Raw genomic sequence first — 16,617 nt, 5'->3', positions numbered from 1 at the left:
GATACATACATTGTGATATATAAAATGCTCCCAATGAGAAGGTTCTGAAGTTCAATGCATTTCATCATAGCAAGGTAAATTGAGTCTAATATGTATGATCTAAAGTAGGCTACAGCTGGCCAAGAAATTATAAAACCTAACCTTGTCCTATTACTTGTTTATACTACTGAAACAGCAGGCCAATGAATAATCAAAACAGAAATCAAGTCTAACCATTTGCTAAGATCAAATGTGAAACCGTACACTACCTGTTAGTTCTCAATCACCTGAGTTGAGCACCAATCATTTCATTTAGCTGAACTGTTTTAAACATGGTTCTGTTTTAACAGAGCTTATTGTCAAACTACAACTCAGACTGTTCCTGTGGTGTAAAATTGTGTTGTATATATCACATAAAGGAAACATTTTTGTGTATCGTGTCTTTGTATTGTCTTGTTTATTTGTATGTTGTTGGAATGTTTTTTTTTTTTTTAAATCGTGCACTCCTGACTGCAGATCAAGTTTCCCATTTGGGATAACAAAGGGACTGAACTGAACTAGTCAAATGATAAACATGCCGTTTGGTGCTGCAGCAGCATAATTAAGAGGTGTATTAATTAGACATTGGTGTTTTATTAAATCTCTTAACAAAATGCTGTTTGATAAAGTAAAAACATACAACTGTAAATATTTACAAACATTGCCAAATAACATAATACTCTTTCCATCAACGGTGGTACAGCTTCCATGCCTCCATTACATTGCGATTACATGGATACTGCATAACAAACAACTTTACTAAGTGTATTCATCACGTTGTTGGATCTCAAGAAGTAGTAAGTTACGTTGATGGATTGTAGAAGTGTGCTGCAGTCACTATTACATTTCTGGCAGACATCTAGTTTTCCCCCTGAGGTCCTCACTTTGAATGTGTATTGGCATATTATAAATCTAGACACATGCTAAACTGATTTTTCCAAGCAAAATGTTCACTTTCTACATATACCCATCATCTCTAAATGCATTACTGATCAACATGTCTAAACTGTCTCCCTATTCAAGTTATACAACACAACTTAAGATATGGAGGTGCAACCTGAGTCTTTGTACTCTTCACAACTTTAAAAAAACAGTTCAATTACAGACACATTATGCAATGTAAAACCATGTCTTTTCAGTGATAGCAACATAGCCGTGATTTTTTTTTCCATTGTTCTTTTCATGTTTGAGTGACAATCCAATGACATGTGATTCATAACTTGGTTTTTTTTTTTTAAGCCTTGCACAAGGCCCTTGGGGTGAGACTAAATCTAAAAGCACCATTATCTCTCGTATTATTGATAGGACTATTTTGCCAGGGTTTTGATTGCTAATGACTCGTTCCAAAACGTTGCGAAACCTATGTTCCTTTTCTCCACCACAAATCACAACGGCAAAAAGTACAGGGAAAGCCGGCAAAAGCAACATTAAGTTCTGCATGTGCAACATGTTGGTGTAAAGATGAGACATGTCTCAGGACAGAATCAGAGCCCGGTTGGGGGCGCGGGATTTTAGTGAGCGAAGGTAGCGTCTCGCTTTCTCTGTCATTATGAGCTGGTCTTTAGTTTGTCCACAAACAACCGTCTCCCATTCTTTTGACATCTGAAAAGAGAGAGAGAGAGAGAAAAACTCACAGTAAAAAACAATCCATGTTAAAATCCTTTTCCATTGATGAGGATATCCATTCCTTTTAAAGGTTAAAAGGTGGAACGTACCGGAACTGGGGGCACCGTGCTGGGAAATATGTCATTGTCACTAGGTCCCAAAAGGAAACCCTGATCCAAAATATTTTCATGCCGCTTACTGCAGTATGATGAGGAGTTGAGACAAACTATCACCGGCTCTTCCTGTGGTCGAAAGAAGGAGGACAAGAGAATTAGGATTTGTCAACTCTACGGACAGGCTAATAACAGTTAGACTTTTTTTTTTGTTACCTTAATGGTGTGTTTGGCTTCAGCTTTGATGGATTTGCGTTTGGATGTAGGCATCACCTGGCAGTCCATGACATCTAGGGCCAATGATTTCCGCACTTTCTTCATAGGAGGCCGATGCTGGGAATAATAATAAAAAAAAAAAAAATACACAGATCTGTGTAAATAGCTTCAGGAAGAATGCCAATGACAAAGTCCAATCTCTGTGTAAAATAAAAGCGATAACAATAGGTCCAGGCAAAAATGGAAGGAGGCCAGCGTCAAGCTGTTTAAGTACTGTTTTCAGTGATAGAGTGCGGATCGGGCCGCATTTTTCTGTCCGAGCCCGGCAGAGCAGTAACCGAGCCCGGGCCGAGCCCGACAGGCATTAAGATATTTACGTCCAAGCCTGACCCGAGCGCGACACAGTTAAAATCTCATTTCTTTCTCATACTAATGACACATGTACGTTTGTTTGTGTGGAAATCTTTTATTAAGCAACTGTAGGAAGGCATTCGGAAATGTCAACAGATGAGGTCATCAGCGCACACGGGGCAACAAGCGCACTTTATTTGCCGTTTTAAATTTAAAATGTTCAATGCCTTATCGCGCTGATGTGACCAAGCCGGACCCGAACCCCAACATCAGTTCTAAATATCTGTCCGAACCCGGCCCGGCCCGGCGGGTACCGTCGGGCTCGGGTCGAGTATCCATCCTGTATTTCAGCGTTGTTGTCCAGTGTGAAAGCGAAAACATATTAGGTATAAGCATTCTTCATATGGCAGTGGCAGTAGAAGCCTAGAAATATCTGGTTGGAGGAAGTGAATAAACAAGGCATTTCACACTCAGTTGCTCCTGTGCAGCGGTCTGCTGACCAACAATGGAAGACTGTCATCTAACGCACGGCTCCAAGGTGTGAATTTGTAAACGTAAAGCTGCATGGAGCTGAAAACAGCGAGTATTCAACGTTCCCAAGCAGTCAAATTTCCCAACATTCGGTGGCCAGGTTGGCTCAGTGGTAGAGCAGGCGCACATGTACTGAGAGGTTTATGCCTTGACGCGGGTCAAGGGTTCGAATTCGACCTGTGACAATTTCCTGCATGTCCCCCCCCTCTCACCTAGCTGTCCTGTTGAATGCCTAGCTGTTGCTGGCATTCAAAAAGCGACATCTCCCATGACGTTTTTCCATCACGGCAGCACATATATTATACATAGCATTAACCCATTCTCCCTAATTGATGATATCCAGCCACGGTCTGTTCTTAAATCATATTTCCAACTTTTTAGCAGTAGCCTCTGCTGTCTAAAAATGACTATTCCCGATCGATTTCAATGGCTCACCACTCAACTAGCCTCAGTCTGTTAAGTTGGTAATTTATAGGGGGAAATCCTTCAGTGGCGTCAATTAAAGGCCACCAAAAACAGAGATATTAAAGGTCCTATGACATGCTGCTTTTAGATAGATCACATTCATGTTAAAAAAAACCTCATCAAGTGAAATGTTCATGCCAGGGGACCTTTAAATAAACAACAACATTACTCTTTATTTAGCATCCATATCTGGACGTACAGAGTGAACTATATGCCGTACTGTGGGGGCAAAGGTGTGTTGATTTTATTAGTAGCTTGCATTCTACAATTCACAGTATGTAAATGTTACTTTTCCCATGTGATTACAGTAGACATACAAATTAAAAATAATAATAAAAAAAAAAAAAAAACTTTTTTTTTTTTTTTTTTTTAAAAAATATGAATCGATTTTGAATCAGTAGAGCTTGAATCGCGATTCGAATGGGAATCGATCTTTTTGCACACCCCTATGGCTCTATATGATCTTGTACTAATATAAATGTTACAGTACACGGGTTAAATGATTAAAATAGGTGTTAAGTATTAAAGTTGACTTAGTTACCATCGTTTTGCGTCTTTGCTCTGGCGGCGTCGATCGTACAACAACCAAGTCAATCCCAGAGTCTCTTAGGATGACCTCATTTATGTCGTCTTCAAGGTTCGGAGTCTGAGGCTAAGATCACACAGCAGAGAAATAGTGTCAGTGCAGTGTTGATAACACCATTGAGTGGACTCACTCACAGATACTCACCAGAGGCTGCAGAGGCCCGTACTTCTCCATGGCATTTTTGAACGGCGTCGGGGTCCGTGGGGTCGTACAGAGCTCCGACTTGTGGTTGGGTGTAACAAATCTACATGAAAACAAAATGTAAACCACATCCAATATATCAAATCCTTTTTGAATCCCTTATCAAATCGCATTCGGTTCAAAGACATCGATCAGCCTTTGTTGGCTGAGAAGTCAGAAACGGATTTAGCGGTTGCACGATATTGACAAAATGTGATATTGCGATATCGATATTTATTTCGATTTTTTTTTAAACATTTGTTATGGGAAAACGCATCAAAATAGATTCATAACAAATTAAACAAGTTTTCTTACAACACAAGGTTTATTTCAATTGACGGTCACATTGGACTGGTCCAACATGAATAAATAAATAAATAAGGACCATGTCTATAGAACAGGACATGTTCTACTGGTTGGACAGTATTAAATATATAAATAAAGAGAACAGGACATGTTCTACTGGTTGGACAGTATCAAATATATAAATAAAGAGAACAGGACATGTTCTACTGGTTGGACAGTATTAAATATATAAATAAAGAGAACAGGACATGTTCTACTGGTGGGACAGTATAAAATATCTAAATAATGAGAACAGGACATGTTCTACTGGTTGGACAGTATTAAATATATAAATAAAGAGAACAGGACATGTTCTACTGGTGGGACAGTATAAAATATATAAATAAAGACAACAGGACATGTTCTACTGGTTGGACAGTATTAAATATATAAATAAAGAGAACAGGACATGTTCTACTGGTTGGACAGTATCAAATATATAAATAAAGAGAACAGGACACAACTTTTCTTTGCCTTCTCTGATTCGTTCGTTAAATGTAGTTACTTTTCCCCATGTGACATACAATTTAAAAGAAAAGAAACACATGAAATGTAGTTTGATGTTACTTTATATATGTCTTCATACAAAAATAAAAACTTTTGCAACTAAAAACTGCAAAGTGCCAAGCTTTGGCCAGCTTTCAAATACATTTAATGCAAGTATGAAATAAAACCGTTAAATAAAAAGAGTTGGGTGGGAGTTTAGAGCATTGAAAGAGAGTGCGTTGGTTGACTGGCATGTTAGGTCCTTCAGGTTGTTGTTGGTCCACGTCTTTAATGCACATAGCGTGATTCTGTGAGGTTTGCCATTGTTTGCGCCGACTAAACTACTTCTGCTGCACTCCTCCTTCTGATTATGACAAGACTGCCCAGGCGTCAGTGTGACTTTGACGCAGCGCCATCTATGGGAATGGCGAGCTAAACTAATTTCAGGATAATAGTATACACGCCATTACAAAAAAAGTTTTTTGTTCTTCTTCTTTTTTTTTTTTTAATATGAATCGATTTTTGGAATTCTATGAATCGATTTTGAAATCGGTAGAGTGTGAATCGCGATACGAATTGATTTTTTTTTGCACACCCCTAATTGGAACCCATCAGTAGTTAAGAGAGCACTCACGCTGAGTTTTCCTTCTGGGTGAGGGGGGTCTTGTCACGCTGTAGCGGTGTAGTAACCAAGGCTTTCTGGCTGCACACTGGCGTGGATGTGAGAGACGGGTTCTCCAGGTCATGAGTGTCCTGCTTGGTCCACATGTTGAGGAACTGGAACAACACGTGTGTTAGTTAATGGACTATTCACTGCAACATTATAAGCAGCACCAATGTCAGTGCTGCAGGATATAATAACTTACTTGAGACGGAGAAAAGGGCAAGATCTTGACAGGAGTGCTCTTGGGAGTCATGGAGTTATTGGCATCAGGAGACAAGGCGATGCGTCTCCGGCTTCGGCGGTTCAGTATGGAAGGCGGCGTGACCCCTCCAGGAGAGATGGGGATGAGTTCCCCCTTGTTGCCTTTGCTCAACTCTTGCAAGGCGCTGCCCTCCAGACGAAACTGGTGGCGCTCTGGGCTCGGACTGTCCTCAGGCAGGTCAAAGGCTGCTAGGTTGCACCAGCCATCGAGGTCCTGAAAGCAGAAGAGACATTTTACTCAGTGACGATACAGTCTGCATGGAGTGCTGCTCGGCTGTGTAGAAAGTGTCCCTCTGGTGCTCTTCAGTTTGGGGATCCTACTAGTTTAAAAAGGTTGAAGGAATCTGAGGCACTCGAGAGGGGAAAAGCCTTTATCGCGTTTTTAAAGTGCACTGATTGTTATATATACAGTATATATACTTTTTTATCTGTATATTAGGGCTGCACGATATGACCTAAAATCTAAATTACGATCTATTGCATACATGTTTAAATCCTATCCTATGCGGTGGTGTCTATTTGTTGGTTATTGGGGCTACTCACCCCATCCACCATGTCCAGCACTTCCTTCAGTGCCGGGCCGGTAGGGGAGAGAAAGCCAGAGCTGTCCACCACCCAGCTGGTAACGTTCATTTCTCCTGTAGTGTCTGCTTCAGTCTTGGGGCTTAAACTGTCCTTAGGAGAGGAAGCAGCCTTTGATGGCCCTGCCTCGCTGGGTTCGACTTTGATCGGGGCTGAGACAGGCGTTTCCTGCAACTGCTGGAAAATGTAGACATTTATAATAAAACTGACATTGAAAGCGTGATTACCGTTTGACAGAAATGCAATTTATCAAGCCACCATGTATCTAAATTAGGGCTGGGCGATATGGAGAAAATCAAATATCACGATATTTTAGACCAAATACCTCGATATCGACACAGCAACGATATCGTGGTGCTTTCACAAAATATTTACACAATGATATTTTTGATTAATTATCAGTAATGTGGCTATAATGACTAAGTTGGTAAAGGCAAATAACAGAACAGTTACAACAGTCTGGTAAGTTCAGAAAGTGACATCACCTTACTGTAATGCAGCCTTTAAAACCAGGAGAAGACACCACTTATGCCATATTACGATATCCAAAATCTAAGACGATATCTAGTTTCATATCACGATATCGATGTAATATCGATATACTGCCCAGCTCTATATCTAAATTGTGATATTTTTTCAAATCGATGAGATTGGTTGCTTACCGCAGGAAGCGTTTTCCGATCTGGGTCCTTTTCTGCACCGTCTTGAGAGCAACTGGGTATCTGTGTAATTAAAAAACTGAATTAACCATACTGTTTGCACATTACAAAACTACACCCAAACGAGAACATGACGAAAAGATAACCCACCTGCACATCTTTATTAACACGGGCCAACAGCTCTTCAAGTTCATTTGGCCTAAAGACCTCCCCAGCATAGAAGCCCATCTCTAATTTGCGTTTGATGGTCGAATTCCAGTGATTCTTCACCGCGTTATCCGTTCTGTGAACAAATATTATAACAAGAGTCATTTGGAGAGGGTTTATTTCCACACACACAAAACGCAGCCCCTGAGCTGACGCAGATGGAGAGTCTTTACCTTCCAGGGAGCAGCTTGGCGATCTCAGCCCAGCGGTTTCCGAGCAGGCAGTGAGCCTTGTAGATGATGAGGTCCTCCTCTGCTGTCCACGACGACTTCTTCACATTGGGATTGAGGTGGTTGTGCCAACGCTCTCTACACTGCTTCCCCAGTCTGCCCTTCAGATGCTTGGCTACCATTGCCCACTGTTTGTTGCCGTAGAGATTTACAAGCTCTATGACCTGAGAAATGAATGCATCTCAATTACAACTCAACTATCACACTGGACATACCAAGGTCTCCCCCAGAGAAGTTGTTTAGCCCGATAACAAGTCTTTTTGACGAGGGACCGGCTGGGGCCATCAGCATTATGCTGCGTTCCAGACACATATTTTTAGCCCGTCAAGTCACGACTCACGACTTGGTAGCGTTTAGAGATGTTCCGATACTGATACCAGTATCGGCTAAAAAATAAAAAAGCTATAAGACAGATTCCATAGGGCCCTACAGTCAGTGCCAAAAAGCTAAATGGAGATTTGAAAATAGGACCATTTAAGTTTCCAACCACGCCGCCCACTGTAACTGTAGTTTAATAAAAGATGTCTTAAAAAAATACATTTAAAAAATCATCCTCAGTGACTAGTGGGGGGCAACTTGACCCGGTGTGCCACCAGGCTTGCAAAACACTGGGCGAAACCCTGCATAGCGTTAGTAGCAAGTCAAATTTTACACCCCTGCACTGCTACCTATTGAGTCCCTTACCTTCTCATCCTCCTCTTTGGTCCAAGGGCCTTTAACCAGCTCTGGATCCAAGACCTTAAACCAACGGTGCTGACACTGTTGTTCAGTGTGATTCTGAGCAAAACAAAACGTGGAGAAAAAAAGTGGAAGAAGCTTCAAAAGTCTGAATGAGATTCCTGTCGACATAAAATAGCCAAGGAGTAGGGTTGGGTACCGAAACCCGGTTCCACTATAGAACCGGCTCCTACGCAACCGGTAGGAATCGGACCGGATTAGAACGCAAATTTCGGTTCCACTTATTGTGTCGACTGAAATATTTTCCCTCTGTCTCTCTGAAACAGACGTAAAAATATCACACTTTCTCTTTCTTATTATATATTTTAAATGCCCATATTATGAAAAAAAAAAACTGGGATTTGGGGTGATATTTTGTGTCTCTGGTGCTTCCACAAGCATACAAACTTGGGAAAAAACCATCCATGCTGTTCTGAGTGAGATCCGGTTTCTGAATGTGTCCTGCCTTCAGTCTCCGGGTGAGCTGGTCAAAATCGGCAGGGCCTTCTACGTCATCGGCCGAAACATTTGGTGTGTGCTAACCACTTTAGCTAATACCACATCAGCTAACTGTTTCTCCAACTTCGGCCTGTACAAAGCAGGATTAGCCGGGAGACTTCTTCTAAACCAGAGCACACTTCCAACTTTGCGTGGAATACCTGCAGAACAGGGACATGGAAGTAGTTCTATAGTGTTGTAGCAGTGTTTCGCCATTGAGAATGAGGTGGCTAACCGCTAGCAGCGCTAGCTTCTAGCTAGTAGTCCTTACCTAGCTACTGAGCATGTGCGACTCCCAACAAAGATGGAACAGAAGTGAGATGTCTCACTCTGTAGCTAAAACAGAGAGCTCAACACACAGGGTGAAAAGAGGAGCAGCAGCAATGTGCAGTACGACAAAAAGATGGCGTTTTCTGAAAATTAAACCATGCAAACCTATTCTGGTACAACCTCTAAATACAATTATGAACCTGAAAATGAGCATAATATGAGCACTTTAAAACATTAATATATTGTTAAATTTAAATAATTTTCAATTAAAACCTCTATAAAAGAGCCTTTCTTTGATGTCATTTTTCAAGAATCAGAATCGTTTTAAAAGTACCGGTTCGGCATCGGAATCGTAAAAATCCAAACGGTACCCAACCCTACCAAGGAGCCCCCCCCCCAGCTTATTATCAAACAACAACGAAAGAAGTTAATCACACTTACAGGTATGTAGCTGGCAATGTATTTCCAATCATTTGATCCCAGTTTTGGAACCAGCACCTTGAGCTTGTCATCCTGTACCCATAAACAAATAAGCACGTTTATGTTCCCTGTCCTACTACAGAGCCATTGTTTACTTTGACAGGGTCATTGAGACAACATGCAAACTACAGGGAAATAGGTCATGTTAATCACCTCCTCTTGTGTCCATTTCACCTTCACTTTCCCACCGTCTCTCTGTTCTGCCACATCAGAATCTGTGTCCTGATGCATAGCCTCCTCCCCATCCTCACTGAGAGAAACAAAATAATGTGATGTGCATCAATAAAGCTGACAGTGAACGCAACAACTAGCCACTGACCCGCCCTTTTATGGTGTGGCTAGGACGACTTGATTATCAGGTTTGTTTCTATGGTGCACGTTAACTGGGACTTGGCCACCACCTCACACGCATTACACTACTGTTGTAAAATACTGTTTATTTGGTATTTCTGTGATTTAATAGGCAAAGTGTCTGGCGTTATGAACCCTAGCTGTTTATCGTGATTCTACGCAAAAGGGCGGCACAGACGAGAGTCCGTCAAGTGAAAAGATTAGGTCAAAAAGCTTACTTTAGCCAAATTAATTATTTTTCTAATGTGACATTAAACCCAACCGTGATGAAAATAATAATAATAAAAATGGGTAACGTTACTGCTAAAGCTACTGTTGATTGGGAAAAACAAAAATCAACATCTTACCCGCGCGGCCACCAAGACATTTCCCTCTGTTTTTGTTGTTTACGGTCAGGCGGTGATTTGTTCTGATATCGTTGCACGTCATGTACATGAATATTTGGTATTATATCGTTGTATTCCGCGTGTTTATAGTTTTTTATGAGATGGCTAGTGGTTGTGGTGGAGGCTCGTGCTGTTGTTGAATGGTAAGTTAAAGCTTGTAACCAGCTGGAGAGGAACGCCCGGGTTGTCCGCGCTCCTGGATTTCTATCTCGCGCCTAGAAACCGGATAGTGACGTAGATGTGCACTAGATGTGCGCAGAGGGTCAAGCAGCCAGACAGGAAACTTCCAATGGGCGCTTCAAAATAAAATGTTGTCCCAATCAAACAAAAATGTCAAATACCAAGATTAGACTAATCGGACGGGGTTATGTCATTAGATTACCTCCACGTATACTTTTACAAAATAGTGACAAGCTAAATCCTGTACATTGTCATGTATAAAACATAAACCCCATTATAATTATTTTATAAACATGATGAAAAAAATTGAAAAGCCACAAACGAAAACAGGTCATTGTAATAGTTATTATAATTATAAAAACAATGAATCAAACGGCAACTTCCAACTTCTGAAATGTAAAAATGTCCTGCTTCTCTCTTTGTTGTTTCACTGGTTTTGGACCTCTGAAAATAAGCAATTTTGAAAGTATCATCTTGAGCTCTGGGAAATTGTGATTAGCATTTTATTAACCTATGGACGAACTAAACAAATAATTAAATTAAATAATCAATACATGTATTTATTGAAATTATTCTTATCTGGAGCCCTGTTTAATGTATTTGTCCACAACGAAGTACTCAGGAAATAGCATTTTTTTCTTACTAAACACGTTCAGAAACGAAAATATATATATATATATATATATATAATTAGAATTACATTTATTTACATATTTAATTTAAAAAGTAAAATAAAAAAAAATAAAAAATGATCACGACAAAAATGTGCCTGCAGCTCCACCAGGCTGTATGCTCCCCCCACCTCCTCCAGACTAATGACCTGCTCAGCCTGCAGCTGGGTCAATTACCAAGCAGCTTCAACATATAAAGCCCATCTGTTCTGGAGCTTACACTCAAAGGAAACAATGGAGAATGTCAGTAAAGGTAAGAAAAAATGTTTTTTATTCTGAAGACAGATATATTCATTTATGTGTGATCAGATGATCTGATTCTACGTGGGATCTAACATTTTTCCTTCTAGATATGAAGAGCTTTGAGTGTTCATCTCCATCGGAGCTTGACAGGAAGTTTTTGGGGGAACGGAGTTTGCTGTCTGCTTTGTTGCTGCATCAACTGTCCACATCGAGAGCGTCAAATGACACGACGGCTGACGGATCTGGATCTGACACCAGGCTGTCCATGGCTTCTCTCTGCTTGTCATCGGAACCCATTTCTCCCTCTGAGGCCTTTTCAATTAACAACTTAAGCGCTCAAGAGACTGGCAATTGTCACCTGGCTGTGCCTTTACAGGGGAAGTCCTCCACTCCCCAGATGCCCCTTCAAAAGCAAAAAAAGCCTGCTTGTTTTGACCATTCGTACAGTGACCTCACTGCCTCTCAAATGTCTTGGGATGTGTCTTTGATTAAATCAGAAAGCAGCCCCAAACCTGGCATGGAGTCCAGCGCTCTGGAGGCGACATGGAGTCCAAAACCCCAGTCTACGCAACATTCACTAGCTGATGTTTCTCCTTCACCTAGCTAACAAGTCCCTCTAAACAAACCTAACATGGGGAAAATTCAGATATTTGGAAGGGAAAGGTATCGCCTGTACATGATTTTTAAACACTGAATGTGAAGGTTACGTGCTTGCTGTAGCAAAATCTACAAATCCGTGTTCTAGCTCTTCATTTAGTTTATTTACATGATCCATGTGTAGAGAGCTCTGTATGCCTTTTTTTTTTTCTTCAAAGATTTGAATATTTAAATAAAAGCAAAAGCATAAATAACTTTATTGAAGTGTATTGTACATTTGTCCTGAAATAGAAATACAAAAGGTATGAAAAATAAAACAGTACCCATGTTGATACTGCGTAGTCCACAACTACTGTAATTGTCCCTTTCCCTCCTCCTTTACTAAATATACTCACAACTGCTTGGTCGTGTTACAGTATGTTAAAAGAAGATGAGAGTCGAACAGTTTTCTTGAATCCAATCACAACGTGAATGGTGCCTCTGTGTCGGTATCGTGCTCCTGCAAAGGAAGGAATTAATTTTTTAGACCAGGCCTTCGATGCATAATCTTTATACATTTTCTTTTCTTTTTTTTCTTTTAAGGTTCTCACCTGATTGAGTTTCTTGAACTCTACAACCTGGAAGAAAATGTGTTCCAAGATGTGCTTGGCATCCCTCTGATCTTTATGCAACTTTGGAGTCACCCCGAGAATTTCCCCACATTTCCGCACGTAGAATTCAAGATCGTCGTCTGTACCTGTAAACAGAACCGGTTTAAAAAGAATAAGTGAATACAGAAACGGAACCAGCGAATCATTTTGTTTAGTAAAATACTGACATACTTACATTTATTGGTGAGCTGTGCTAGGCGCACTTTCTCCGAAGAGAATGTTTCATCTAGATCGAACAGGTCCAGCATGGGAGGAGGCAAATCACTTAAGGCAGGTGGAAAGACCTAAACAAGACAACGCCCATGTCTGGGTTTAAACGTCTGTTCCCCTAACATGTCAGTTATATATGACTCTAGACATGAAATGTATGGAAAAATCTTGCAGGGTTCATATGTATTTTAACCAATACTTTTTGGCAAATTTCCATGACTATGCATTCCTGAAAATGTCAGTCGACATTATACAATAAGAATAAAAATCTGTGTTAAAGTTTACGCTCAGAGGTTTAACAATAAAATGAATGACAATTGATGTGGTTCATAGAGGGATTTGTAATATCGCGCCCCGAATAGAACGGTGAGGTTTGGACGACGTGAAAATACATTTATTAAATCACATATTATTATGCTGTGTTAGCAAAAAATTCCATGACTTTTCCAAAACTTTCTGGGTCTTTTTATGTTTCCAAAACCTTTCCAGGCCTGGAATTTGCATTTTTCAAATTCCATAACTTTTCCAGGTTTTTTCAAAACGTATGAACCCTGATCTTGTCTTCTTGCTTATTTGTACTTGTTTGTATGTGTTTTTTTGTTTTTTTTGTTTTTTTTAAATCTTGCCATCCTGACTGCAGATCAAATTTCCCAGCTGGGATAATAAAGTGACTGAACTGGTTGGGACAGGAATGCAGGACTGACACTTACAGCAGGTTGGAGCTGAGGCAGAGGCGTCTCAAACTGTGGTGTGATCAGCTGAAGTGGCTCGATTTTGACATTAAGCTGCATGTAAGCACTGCAGAAAGCATTAAGTAAGAAATGTTTAGCTGTGATGAAAAACAGAGCAGTGATGCAAGGATATCCTTCTCAGACGTATTTTGCATTCTCACCTGATGACTTGAGGTAAAGTGTCGGTTGACAAATTGAACAAAGACATATCAAAGAGTGAGGTGAAGTCCCTGGGGTTTTCATCACCCTCTTGTAAGCACACTCGGAGCTGTTCTGACAAGCACCCTGTGTCTGGCAGCATGGTGTAATCTGTGATCTGGGGGGGGGGGGATAAGGACAAGACGGATGTTGGCTAATTTCAAAGACAATATTAGTGATGCCCTTCTCCTGTCAAGTATACCTCCTCACCTCTGGGTCTTCCGCATCAATCTGATTGAGCTGAATATTATCGGCCATGAGCCACTGGAGCACAACATCCTGGAATGACAGGAAGTATGACAGGCTGTTGTGCACAAACACTGACGCTTCACAAATTCCACAGTAGAGCAGAATACTCTTCTACCCTGCTGGTGTGTTAGTTGACAAAACAATCTTTAAATGTCAACTGGACTCACCATGATTATACTGTTCTCCTCTTTGTCTATGTATTGGTCACTGAACATGTGGCAGGAACCCAACACTGCCAGTTTGCCAGCCTCCTTCATAAGATATAAGACATCTTTCAACATCATCTCACAATTGTACGTACGTTTGATATGGTCTGGAAATGAGTATAAAAACTACATTGTGCCTCTGACCTTTCCTCGATGGAAGGCCAGGACAGGCCTGTTGAGGGGGAAGCAGACGGAGCCAGTTGAAAGAACAGCCACAGCAGGCTTCATCACACTCAGCGTGGCACCGTACGGGTACACAAATGTGAGAGCCCTACAAAAATAAAGACAGAAAAGCATGTGTTGAAAACACGAAATGCAGTCCTTAATGTAGAAGATAGGAACATAAAAGTAAATCATTTACTGTGCATTGTTTCCAACATTTTCATCTTCAATGTTGCCCGTGACCACTTTGCCAGCAGCCCGACTAATCTCTCTAAACAAGAAAAAGACAGAAAATTGTGACTCTGATGTGCATCAGCTTAATAACTTATCTATTTAAGATCGAGTACATTCATAAAACTACATTTGGATGCATACATACAGGCAGCCTGGGAGTTATTGGAATATACAGTATACAACGGGTGTGTTTGTATAAGATACACGCTGTAATGACAAACCTGTTCAATACACCATTGGACACAAGTGCCTCCTTAGGATGGAAGTATTTGTAATACACATTCCTCACAACAGCATCTGCAGCAGTGATGGAGAGAAAGAAAACGGACATTATTCAATACAATTGTAACAAAACAATAAAAATATAAGCATATATGATGCCAACTGTCTTTTTTTTTTACACATTGAAGTATGCACCATTGTTGACCATTATTCCAAACTCCTCCAGGAGAAAGTTGATATTGGTGTCATATTTCATTTCTCCTCCTTCGCCGAGCATGACCAGGACATTTCCTCCTCCATCCAGGTAGTGCTTCAGTACCTCCAGCTGATATATATATATATATATATATATATATATATATATATATATATATATATATATATATATATAAAAAAAAAATGGGACAACACTGTTAAAACATGCTTATGTGTGCAGAATTTAAAAGTAGCAAAGTAAAAGTTCATTTTAATGTGGCTGGTAAGCTGCCTACTTCTACTATCTCTCATGCCAAGAGCCGTTAATATGGAAATCAACAAAACATGTTTAAATTATTTTTCACTTGAAAATGCTAGCTTTTTTCCCTCTTTGTTTGATACATCACCTCTGATGCTGTGAACTTCTCCCTTGGGCCTGCAGTTATCCACAACTTGACGCCCTTCAGCTTCTCCAAAGACAGCTCTTCCTTCATACTGGGGGAGACAGCATTTATTTTTGCAACTAAGGGTTTTCTCGCTGCGATAATATGGAAAATGTTGTAGTTCAAAGCCAAAACAAGTAACGTTAGCCCTAGACAGCAGAGATGGTTAGCTAGTGTTAACAGTACTAAAACCTTACCTTTGGATTTTCCATTGAGCTCTTAGTTTTTTCTGCATAGATTTGTATCCGTTATTCGTAGTAAACAGTTCTCTTTTCGAAACATTGAAGACGACAATGTTGTGATGTTCCTTCTCCATTCTTTATTAGGTTCACTCACCAAAGGTGTCTCCCATTTGCATCCATACACCTAGAAACAGGTTGTTACTCCAAGTTAGATTTACTTTGATTAACTACGAACTGACCTTGACAGTTAATTCATAAGCGTTACTATCTTAGGTAAAAGGATTGAGTTAGCACGATTATTCAGCGGCTATACGTGACATTTACGTGAATACTTAATTATAATTAATTAATAGTGAATATTAGCTAACTTGCAAAGGTTGTAGTAAACGTTAGCTAGCTAGTTGGTCACTGAAGTAACGTTAACGGGTCCATCGTTGGACGCTAGCATACTGTTAGCAAACATAGCTAGCTAGCTAGCTATAGTTTTGTTACGTTACATTAGCCATGCAGCTAGCTGATAGCTTAGGCGTCGTTACCTTACGTTAGCGTTCGAAGTTTACTATTAATGTTTCTTTTCTATCCATTTAATTAAAGAGAGATCATAACATTAATGCCCTAGTTACCTCACAAACTCTCCTAGCAGTGATGCATGATGGGTAAAAAAGTGGTAACCAAGGGCGCTAACCACATAACAACCAAGTAGTGTTGCAGGGGATGGCTGAAAAAAACCGAACCCATGAATTTTATTCAATATTAACTAAATGGGTAAATAACTAGCTATGCCTATAAAAAAAATACATCCTGAAATGAATACATGTATGCATAAATAGTTGTTTATTTAAAAAATATAATCTAAACCTATGGGACAGCTGCTGGTAATTACATTGCTAGACAGGCATACAAATGAAAAATGTTGGCTAAGTTTCTACTTTCAGACAATTATAATTTTTGGTCACCTCTTTTCACAACTAATCCAAGCCAGTTGTTCTATTATTTGCTTTTGTTGCTGACCATATATTTGTTTGATGCCAGCCTTTTCCAAA

The 16,617-nt window shown here is 40.1% G+C and overlaps 2 protein-coding genes across 8 annotated transcripts; both read right to left on the bottom strand.

The window, feature by feature from the left end:
- Positions 1-592: 592 nt before the first annotated feature.
- mybl2b (v-myb avian myeloblastosis viral oncogene homolog-like 2b) lies at positions 593-10,412 on the bottom strand. Of its 2 annotated transcripts, none has more exons than XM_078247703.1 (15): positions 10,163-10,412; positions 9,618-9,714; positions 9,426-9,497; positions 8,184-8,276; positions 7,443-7,663; positions 7,213-7,345; positions 7,066-7,125; positions 6,365-6,580; positions 5,763-6,035; positions 5,531-5,673; positions 4,030-4,129; positions 3,841-3,951; positions 1,953-2,069; positions 1,734-1,865; positions 593-1,620 (listed from the first exon to the last, which is right to left on the bottom strand). In XM_078247703.1, the coding sequence occupies exons 1-15, from the start codon at positions 10,180-10,182 to the stop codon at positions 1,492-1,494; spliced, it is 1,917 nt and encodes a 638-aa protein (XP_078103829.1). In that variant the 5' UTR covers positions 10,183-10,412; the 3' UTR covers positions 593-1,491. The 2 variants fall into 2 exon arrangements, with proteins under 2 accessions (XP_078103829.1, XP_078103831.1); XM_078247705.1 differs by having other exon boundaries at positions 6,365-6,577.
- Positions 10,413-11,300: 888 nt separating this feature from the next.
- On the bottom strand, positions 11,301-16,286 carry ift52 (intraflagellar transport 52 homolog (Chlamydomonas)). 6 transcript variants are annotated; one of them, XR_013501843.1, is made up of 15 exons: positions 16,198-16,286; positions 15,590-15,758; positions 15,357-15,444; positions 14,950-15,079; positions 14,754-14,829; positions 14,498-14,569; positions 14,281-14,407; positions 14,098-14,181; positions 13,892-13,960; positions 13,645-13,799; positions 13,463-13,550; positions 12,718-12,826; positions 12,483-12,628; positions 11,808-12,391; positions 11,301-11,698 (listed from the first exon to the last, which is right to left on the bottom strand). XR_013501843.1 is itself a non-coding variant. In XM_078247700.1 (14 exons), exons 2-14 carry the CDS (start codon positions 15,706-15,708, stop codon positions 12,353-12,355), a joined length of 1,302 nt encoding a protein of 433 aa, XP_078103826.1. In that variant the 5' UTR covers positions 15,709-15,758; positions 16,198-16,286; the 3' UTR covers positions 11,301-12,352. The 6 variants fall into 6 exon arrangements, 3 of the variants coding, with proteins under 3 accessions (XP_078103826.1, XP_078103827.1, XP_078103828.1); XR_013501844.1 differs by having other exon boundaries at positions 11,301-11,921; positions 12,288-12,391; XR_013501845.1 differs by having other exon boundaries at positions 12,288-12,391.
- Positions 16,287-16,617: the final 331 nt, after the last annotated feature.

The sequence above is a fragment of the Sander vitreus genome, chromosome 4 (genome assembly GCF_031162955.1).
Source record: "Sander vitreus isolate 19-12246 chromosome 4, sanVit1, whole genome shotgun sequence".
In the NCBI taxonomy this organism is placed as follows: Eukaryota; Metazoa; Chordata; class Actinopteri; order Perciformes; family Percidae; genus Sander; species Sander vitreus.
This window is presented reverse-complemented; position numbering and strand designations above follow the sequence as displayed.